We start from the raw sequence: 10,023 nt of genomic DNA, 5'->3' as shown, positions 1-10,023 counted from the left end.
TTGTAGACTTGCTACTGTAAGGGCAATCTCAAGATGGCCGCACAGTGCAAGCCTAGCAGAGGGAGAATCCAAAGATGAATAAGACTAACTGCAATACATGAGAGAGCTGCTCACCTAGCAGAGGGAGAATCCAAAGAGAACAGGATGGGGATTCTCCATGCTAGGAAGCAAAGTATATACTGTAGTAGCGTGGGAGGAATGAAGGGTAACTGTACAGTACACCAGCCACAGGTACAAACGAATATCACAAGGTACGAGGGGGCATGTGATAATGAAGTGGAAGGGGAATGTACAGGAGTTGTGCCAGCGACCTGGGGAAGTGGGGACAAGGAGTAATGAAGTGGGAAAGGAGGATAGAGGTAGCCCGGACGAACCCCGAAGTGTATCTACGAGTCCGAGCGAGTCTGAAGTGTCCAAGCGAGTCCGAGGCGAGTCCGAAGTGCGGGAAGACTTCGGAGTCACCAACGGGGCTCGGATGCGAAGGGAGTGAACGGAAGGGAAGCGGAAAGGTAAGGGGACAAAAGGAAAGGAAAGGGGATGAAGGAAAGGGGAAAGGAACGAGGAGGAAGGGGGCGGTACAGGGGGAATAGGAGAAAATAGGAGTGTCCCCTTACAGAACATAGCATTCAAAGAATTCTGTGGGAGCAGCCTGCTTGCTCTGTTGAGAAGAAAATACCTGCAAAACTTCGTCTTTGCAAAGGATTGCCAGTGATGCTACGAGACAACAGTGCCACTGAGCTATGCATGACAAATGGGCAGGAGGGGACTGTGTATGACTGGGTACCCACAGTTGGTGTGTATGGCCAGCCAGTATTGGATGTTCTGTTTATAGAACTGAAAAAACCGCCCACTCCTGTTCAATTTGAGGGTCTGCCACTGAATGTGGTGCCTATTATGAGAACCACTACTCCCACTTGGTGTGATCTGCCATCTGGAAAGAAATTGCACATATCCAGAAGCCAGGTCGAGGTTACTGTCAATTATGCCATGACAGACTTTGCTTCCCAGGGAAAGACTAGAGAAAATAATGTGGTCCATCTGAATGACACAGCAAGTCACCAAGGCTACTATACAGCTCTTTCTCGAAGTGCTACTGCTGCTGGTACACTCATATTGCAAGGCTTTAATCCATCCATCATATCTGACAAGAAATGCTCAGGTGCTTTACGGCAGGAGTTCCGTGATCTAGAACTACCCGACGACATCACACGTTTACAGTTTGTAGGCAAACTTCCTCCTTCTGTTGTTGGTGATACCAGACGAACTTTAATTCATTCATTCAGACAACACAAGTCCGAGTCATATGTTCCCCATCACATGCATAGTGCAATACGTTGGAACAAGAAACAACCATATATTGAGCCTGATTTTAATGACTTAGACTGGAGCATTATACCAACTCAGCACATAACCAAGTTTCTCCCAAGCGAATTTGTTCAGGAAATGAAGGAGAAGGCTGAAGTTTGGAAGACTGAGAGTAGTGGGGCAACTCAGCTACCGCAACTGCATGTAGCATCCAAGTCCACCTATAAGCTGGCTGATACAAGACCACAAACACAGGTTGCCTCTGTAAAACGCTCTATCTCAGATGATTTGGCCCAAGGTGCAGCTACATTTTACACTCAGAGAAAGCGCATCAAAGTCTCAAATCCTACCAGCATACAGCATCATCCAGCAGTGCATTGCCTTATACCCATTGGTTGTCAGTGGAGTGATAATAGCTGTGCCTATGACACTGTTCTCTCGCTACTATACAATGCATGGCTGGATAAGCCAGTTGCTACATTCCCTGAGTTGTCTAGTGTTCTGTTTCCTGCCCTTATCAAGTGCTTTGATCAAGTGAATCACAGCCAAGATAGACTCACTGACACCCGTGAGTATGCAAGGCAGGCCCTAAGTGTGCAGAGACCAACTGAGTTCAAATATGGAGAGTATGCCTCTGTGTCTTCCATCTTGGATATCCTTTTTAGTGCCACAGATGGAATGGTTGACTTATTGTACAATTGTGCTGATGGGCACTGTAGTTCTGTGACACCTGCCCATCATGCTAGTTTCCTTATATCATTGGAGAACACTCCTTACACCTCTGTTGAAGCCTGGTGCTCCAGTCAAGGTTCAAACACACGACGTCTGTGTGTGGTGTGCTCACAGACTGTACTTGTAAAGCATGTCTACTCCTATCCCCCTTATTTTATTGCCTTCGACTTTGCAGCAGGTTCTGTCCATATAGACCACAAGATTTACATAGATGTACAAGGCAGAAGCATCCCTTACTATCTTAAGTGCATTATTTATTATGGTAGGTCACATTTCATTGGTAGATATATAGATAAGAGTGGCAGAGTGTGGGTTTACGATGGTATGTCTAACTCTGGCATCATGGAGTATGACAGTGATTGTTACAGGGGTGATCTCTCCACATGCAGATCAATGCATGCAATTGCTGCTGTGTATGTACGTTCCCCACATGTTCAGATAGCATTAGCTCAATGAATCTGACCACACTAGATGTATATGAAGACAAGACTGTATATATTATATTCACCTTATTGAGGAAAGAAGAGAGGACCCGTACATGCCATGCGCTGCACTGGCCCACACCCCCAAGTAGGTTAATTCCACTTTATGGCCATTCAGATCACTCATTTACTACTTCCTGTAGAACTCATCACCTTGTATTTGTTCTACAGGTATGTAAAGATATGAATATATCGAGCTTTGAACTTATCGCTCAATTGGCTGAGAACTCATCACCTTGTATTTGTTCTACAAGATACTGATCACATGGTGTTTCTGGTCTCAAAGTTACGTGATCACCTTCACAAATGCGTGTAGATCATAGCCTAAGAGTCCGAATACTATTACCTTGTGTATTCCGAAAGATATGGGCGGTGTGAGCAGATGTATTGCACTACTGATTCTCAGGTCACACCGGGAGGTTTTCAACCGTTGAAACTGTGCCAAATCAAGATGTGCGTGTGGGGGATATAAAATAAGTATATGGTTGTCTACAAATCTAGCTACTCGGTGCAAAATTACTTGCAGGAGAGACTGCGCGAGCGTAGCACTACTAGGATGGAGTGTGGGAAAAAAAATAAGAGGCCGGGCCTTCGGTTCTGCAACTAGCTGTAAACCATATTTTGATATTATCTTTTTGAAGGGATATTCAACTTGTATCGGAACAACAACATATGCGTGAATGGGGCCAATACCTATTCTCTGAATCAAAGTCCGAGGGTAGTTGCAAGCAGAATTGTTGGTTCCGAGCGCCTTTCCCATTCAGTGGTACCTTCCCAAACGGGGGTTGAACACTGTATCCCTCCAGCACTCGCCGACGACGGCCCCATCGACTCGACGATTTGAGATGGCTCTCGACCAACCCAAGGTGAGCTACCGGGCGGCTCGTTGGCGTCAAGCGTTGATTCGCTCCTGACATGACCAAACAAGCATACATCCTCTCTCTTGAGAAAATGACTTCTCTCAAATCTTCCTCACTTCGACGGCGCATTTGGCGCAACTGCTGTTCGACGGTCGGACCTCCATTCCAAGGGCTTTGTGGGTGTTCAAGAACCAGCAGAAACCGTTCAGCATCTGTAAAGATCAGCCGATAGGTGTTTGGCGCAACGCGGGGCCTGGTGGACATCTCGTCGACACGGCGCCTGGAACGCCGACGCTCTGGTGCAGGGACTGGAGTTACGACGAATCTGGAGCGTGTACTATGGTCGATAGGAAGGGGAAGGGCAAAGCGCGCGAGGCGGTCAATGGAACGGTCGCGGGAGACGTCCTTGACGCAGAGACGAGTGCACTCCTGGCCGAGAGACAGCGGGAGATGGAGACCATCCATGACCGCCATGATACCCTCGTACGTTTCTCCCCTTCCTGTGGACTTTGACACTAACCTACAGAAGGTCCGCGAACTCTTCCACATGGTGCATTTTCGCAACATGCTGGCATACGATCCTGCGGTGCGTCATATTTGTTCACGCGGGGGATACTTGTTATTGAATGGAGTCCAGGAGGCGAAATGGGATAATTCTCTCGTGTTTCAACAGGTTGGTGTGCTCTGGGCTCTTCTGTGCGCACATACTCAATGGGGTGTAGTTCAAAGCAGATTATGATTTATTAGAGCAAGCATCTTCGATGGCTGCGGGGCCTTCGATGCGCAGAACGCGACGTGCCATCAATGAACGACATCAGATTCTGCATGCACCGCTGCTAAAGGTCAAGAAGGGGACGAAAGCTACTCAGGGCAGGGCTATTGAGTCAGTCTCTGCTTCGATGGCAATGCACGACGATACGCAACCTCGGAAACGGCGCAAGACGGAGCCTATTCTAGCGACGCAGAAACTCTCCTTGCGTCCAGAGGTGCTGACCACCAACCAAGTTAGTGCAGGGTGTTTTCAGCAACTTACGCGGCTGATGAGGTTCATGCAGCAGCCTAATACCAACGTCAAACTCAACATCAAGCGAATCAAGCTTCTTGTGCGGCGCCCGCCGCCTACTATTTCGCATCCACGCCAACGGCCTGGGCCGGCGCGGTTCAATACATCTGTGTCTGCGCTGCTGACGTCGTATAGAACGCTCAACGACCGCGAGCTCAATCACGAGGCGTTCGAGCAGTCGGCCAGTGCCGATGCCGAGATCCACGAGCGCGTCGAGCTGTTTCGCAAGCAAGGCCGGTTTATTCCTGGGACCGATGTCTTGTTCGGGACCACGCCGCAGGAAGGGTCTTTCACGACGCCACAACGCAGCACGCACGACATATGGGACGAGGTTGTTGCGGACGCCACTGCGGCCGGGCGCGCTCGTCTCAAGAAATCGACGGGCAAGACGATCAGCGCGCTAATACAGGGATACTGGGATGCACAGGCGTCGAAGAAAGACCGGGCGAAGGTGCTGGAGGAGCGGCGGCTGCGGGCTCTTGCGAAAGCGACGGTGCGACTGGTTGCCAATGAATGGAAGCGGGTGCTGTTGGTGCGTTGTATGCCCTATGTGGTCTTGCTGACGCTGAAACTGTGCGTTCTGTGCAGCACATCCGCGAGCAGGAGCGGGTGAAGCGCGAGGCTGAGGAGATGAGACGCGGGGCGGAGCATTTGGATGCTATCTTGGACCAGTCTGGGCATATTTTGACTGCTCAGCAGGGGGATTTGGTGCGTTCACGTAGCCGGTCGGCGTCTTCTTCGTTGCACCAGTGGGCGTCGGACAGCGAGAGAGATGGCGACGACGAGGATGAAGACGATGAGGCGGATGACGTGCAGAGTGAGATCGACGATAATGGTACAGACGTGCCAGGAAGAAGAGATGAAGACGACGGTAGTGAAGCTAGCGATGGCAGTGAAGATACTGGTGCTCTCATTCGCCAGCATTCGCCTCGCTTGGAAGAACATGCCTCGATAGATGACACGGTTGTAGACGAAGCCGAGCACGCACTGCGTAAGCTCCCAGAGTCTAGCCCCGCTGTCATGGCGAACATCATCGAGCTTCCGAACGATTCTCCGACGCCCTTGGCTGGAGACGATGGCGATATCACAGACATCCGGCCAGCTGTTGCTGAGCCGCCTCAAACTGGAGACGATGCCGTCAGTGGCACCTCGCCCTTGCTAGATGCAAAGGAATCCACTGACGCGGAAGACATTCTCCGTGGTGCCGTCATCAAAGTGGCAGAGGACACGACTCCGACTGAGGACGATTCTGAGCCCGAGGAGACGTCCACCGAATCAGGCATCCCGGAGTATCTGAAGCCATATGCCGTCGCCCCCGTTCAATGGGACCACCAAGACAAGATCAAACCGCCTTTGCTTCTGCGCGGTGTCCTACGTCCTTATCAACAAGCCGGGCTGGAATGGTTGGCGAGTCTCCATACGAACAACTTGAATGGAATTCTTGCTGATGAGATGGGCTTGGGGTGCGCGCTGTTCTTTCAGTTCCGCTAGACTCTTAACTCAGTGGTCCCATAGAAAAACAATCCAAACAATCGCTTTGCTGGCTCACCTAGCCTGCGACCACGGCATCTGGGGTCCCCATGTCATAGTAAGTTTGCATCATCATTGTCAATGGTACACAGTATATGTATCCTGCGTTAGATCGTCCCGACGAGCGTCCTTCTCAACTGGGTCATGGAGTTCAAGAAGTTCCTGCCAGGTTTCAAAGTCATGAGTTATCACGGTAGCACGAAGCGTCGGAAGGAACTTCGTCAAGGCTGGAACGATAAGCATCACTTCAACGTCTGCATCACCTCGTATACGCTTGCCAGCCGCGATGCGCACATATTCAAGCGGAAGTCGTGGTACTATATGATTCTCGACGAAGCGCATATGATCAAGAATTTCAAGTCCCAGCGCTGGAATATATTGCTCATGTTTCGCTCCTTTCGTCGTCTCCTCCTCACGGGGACGCCTCTCCAGAACAATCTCACGGAGCTCTGGGCGTTGCTGCAGTTTCTCATGTCTGGTTCTAATTTCGCCAATCTCAAGGAATTTGCTGAGTGGTTCTCTAGTGAGTAGACTAACGGCTGTCTCTGGTTACCATATACTTACTGGTTTCCCCAGACCCTCTGGAAAAGGCGATCGAGATGGGCAATGCTCTCGACGAAGACACCATGCAGCGTGTGACGAAGCTACATACTGTCCTCCGTCCGTATCTGCTACGAAGGCTGAAACGCGACGTGGAGAAAGAGCTGCCAAGCAAATACGAACACCTGGTCTTATGTCCGCTTTCCAAACGCCAACGATTCTTGTACGACGAGTTCATGGCGAGAGCTCATACTCGAGACGCGCTAGACTCAGGCGTGTATCAGAAGATAGCCAATATCTTGATGCAGCTGCGCAAAGTCTGCAACCATCCCGACCTCTTCGAAGTCCGTCCCATCGTGACGTCGTTCGCAATGGACCGTTCAGCAGTTGCAGACTTCGAGATCAAAGAACTCCTCATCCGGCGGCGGATGTTCCATGATGCCGAGGAATCCGTCAATCTGGACGTTCTTGGGTTGCGATTCATCGACCGCCAGGGTTCATCTTTCATTGCCGCCCAGGAAACTCGAAGGTTGGAAGCAACTGCGCGACTTCCGTTCATCTCCGAAATGCCTGGAGAGCCCCCGCCGAAGGATACGCGTACGATCGCCGGGTTTCGTAAGTACGAGGCGTATCGTGAACGCGCTGAAACGATAGCAAGATGGGCCCATATCGGATACCTCAATGGTCTCCGATGTAATGCGTCGCCCATATTCAGCTATGAGAGCCTTCGGCTGCTGCGTCAGTTTACACGCTCTCCGATTCCTTCACAATACGCCGACAATCGCACTACGTACCTAGAGGAAGTGAGTGTGGTCAACGACATGGTGACATCCTATGGCGACCGGGAATCGGAAATGGCAGGAATCATCGATCGATTTGCCTTCGTGACATCTCCGGTGGTGGCAATGGATATGCCGCGTCTGGCACTTGGCGCGCACGAAGACTTCCTTCGTCAGCAACCCCCTTCATTTGACGAACTTCTCCATCGCTCTAGCGTGAAGTTACAGATTGCGTTCCCAGATCCGTCTCTCATCCAGTATGACTGCGGTAAGCTTCAGCAACTTACACGTCTGCTGCGGGAGAAGAAGATGGGGGGCCATCGGGTGCTCATCTTTACACAAATGACGAAGGTGTTGGACATCTTGGAGATATTCATGAACCTGCACGGATATTTGTACCTACGCCTTGACGGTGCAACGAAAATCGAGGATCGCCAGTACATCACGGAGCGCTTTAACGCTGACGCGCGAATCTTTTGTTTCATATCGTCGTCCAGATCTGGCGGCGTTGGGATCAAGTAAGTTGAGGCGTCGGTCTGATTCACAGCTTCGCTGACCTCTCGGTAGCTTGACAGGCGCGGATACGGTTGTTTTCTACGACAGCGACTTCAATCCCCAGATGGATCGTCAGTGCGAGGATAGGTAAGTTACTCTTTCCGCGCCCAGTCGTATTCTGGTCTAAATTTCACCAGGGCTCACCGTATCGGTCAAATCCGCGACGTCCACATATACCGCTTCGTTTCCCAGCACACGGTCGAAGAGGCAATGCTGCGCAAGGCCAACCAGAAGCGCTCGTTGGACGATTTGGTAATTCAAAAGGGCGAGTTCGATTGGCGCTCCTTATTTAACGATGAGAGTGCTCTCACGCGTGCCCTCGGAGAAGTTGAGGACACGGAGGACGCTCGTGCCGCTGATCTCGCTGCCCGCGAAGAGGTAGACATGGAGGGTGCGGATGCAGACGACTTCGGGGAAGACAGGGAAGCCAATGAGATTGTGCCACCGCAGTCAGGGACAGGCAACCCTCCGGATGAAGCTCGTGTTACTGGTGGTGTACCAGAACCGCCACCCGAAGAAGAGGGAGAAGAAGAGGGTGGTACCGTCCTGGACTACATGTTTGATTTTGTTACAGCTGACTACGATTTCTTCCGCGACTGGTGAAATTGAGAACATGTGTGATGCTTTACTTGCTATATATTTATTATATTATCATTATGCCATTCTCAGTGTAGTTCCCCTCTTTGCTTTTCTGCTTGCATACTACATTTGGTACTTTACATATGTCCCTTAGACACTGAGAGTCTATCTCTTTGATTCCTTCAAATTGGGCATATTTCTGGCCATGGATAATGGCTTGCTGAAGGATGATGAAAAGAAACATGTGAAGCAGGCTTTAAGCTGAGGCACTATATAGTCTTCAAGTTACAGAGCATGAATGCTAATTTTCAATGCAGGAATTCAGAAGAAAGCAGTGATTGAACAAATTCAGAACAATGAAATCAGTGAGCAAAGAAAATAGACTGTTTGACAAATACAATGTAAAGGAATTACAGCATGGTTCAAAGCATGGCAAGGAAGAGGAGATCATGAACTTGTTGTTTCATCATAAAAGTTTGATTATTGGCTCCAAATAGGCCAACCAAGCCTGTTCAACTTCTTCAGCTGTTAGAACTTGGGTTTTCAGATTAGAGGAAAAGGATGCTTGTAGGCATTACTGGAGAATCTCCAGTATTTCACTTTTCTCAGCATGCTTCTTGGCTGCAATACTATCTAAACGGTATTGTTGGTGATATAGAGGGTTCATGCTTGAGGTTAGTGAAAGCATCTTCACGGTTGGGTTCAGAAAACATAGACATCTGGGAGTTGGGTGTTATGGTCCGGTCTGTTCCGAACGATTACCTTTTCCGATATCTTATCTAAACGCGCAAGACGTGCCTATTACTAATTCTCATTACAATACCTTAGTAAGATCCTCACGTCTAACGCGTGTCCGCAGTACATTACCAAGCTCCTCATGGAATCGGTGCGCGTTCCATGGAAAGACGGCTGCAGTAGGCATGTAGTAGTACATGAGGGTTACGCATGTATTTTAGTATTTAAGTACCAATAACATACCCGAGAACGCTAGCTCGTTCTCTTGGGATTTCCGCTAGTAATAGTGAGACCTAAGTCAATAAGCCCTTCATCTTTCTTTTGAGTTTTAGTATTCTTGTAGGAGCCACGTTAGTCCTAGACTAGTGTCGCCCTAACATTGGGAGATGATGTGCTTGATTGGAGGTGGTTACTTCAGTGGGCTGATTTTCCTTCTGGATAACTGTTATCATCTCTACTACCACCTCTACCCCCAAATTGAGCAGCTTAGCCCATATTTCTACAACCTCCAACAGCAGCTGGGGGAGTGGCTTCAAAAGTGTCTGAAGTGTATCAAGTTGATTGGTTATGAAGCCTAAATTGGCTGGAGGAGGTTAATTAGTCAAGTGTCCATGAAATGGACTCCAGTACTTACTACTGCTACAGTTGAGGACAGTAAAAGTCCACTAAAATAGGAAGTTTTTTTATTGTGCTCCGGACTTGCATGGAATATATTCCAGCTTGAAAACCCTTTCAAATGATACCATGCTGGTCCAATTCTGATGAGCTGATCACCCAGAAAAGGTGAATTACTGGAAAATACCATCAAAATTTTGGCATAAGCCAAATATATTAGATATGTCGCGACTCGGCTGATTTTTCTG

At 49.3% G+C, this 10,023-nt stretch overlaps 1 protein-coding gene across 1 annotated transcript; it reads left to right on the top strand.

Moving 5' to 3' along the window:
* Positions 1-711: 711 nt before the first annotated feature.
* On the top strand, positions 712-8,449 carry SWR1 (swr1 complex component; the record flags this gene model as incomplete). The annotated part of the gene is made up of 13 exons (XM_036777610.1): positions 712-1,997; positions 3,550-3,862; positions 3,906-3,965; positions 4,017-4,052; positions 4,102-4,383; positions 4,435-4,974; positions 5,031-5,150; positions 5,193-5,905; positions 5,958-6,030; positions 6,084-6,495; positions 6,549-7,809; positions 7,859-7,933; positions 7,984-8,449. 13 exons carry the CDS (start codon positions 712-714, stop codon positions 8,447-8,449), a joined length of 5,637 nt encoding a protein of 1,878 aa, XP_036631230.1.
* Positions 8,450-10,023: the final 1,574 nt, after the last annotated feature.

Source organism: Pleurotus ostreatus (genome assembly GCF_014466165.1).
Source record: "Pleurotus ostreatus strain PC9 chromosome Unknown scaffold_5, whole genome shotgun sequence".
NCBI classification, from domain to species: Eukaryota; Fungi; Basidiomycota; class Agaricomycetes; order Agaricales; family Pleurotaceae; genus Pleurotus; species Pleurotus ostreatus.
Note: the sequence above shows the minus strand (reverse complement) of the source record. Positions and strands in the feature narration are given on the sequence as shown.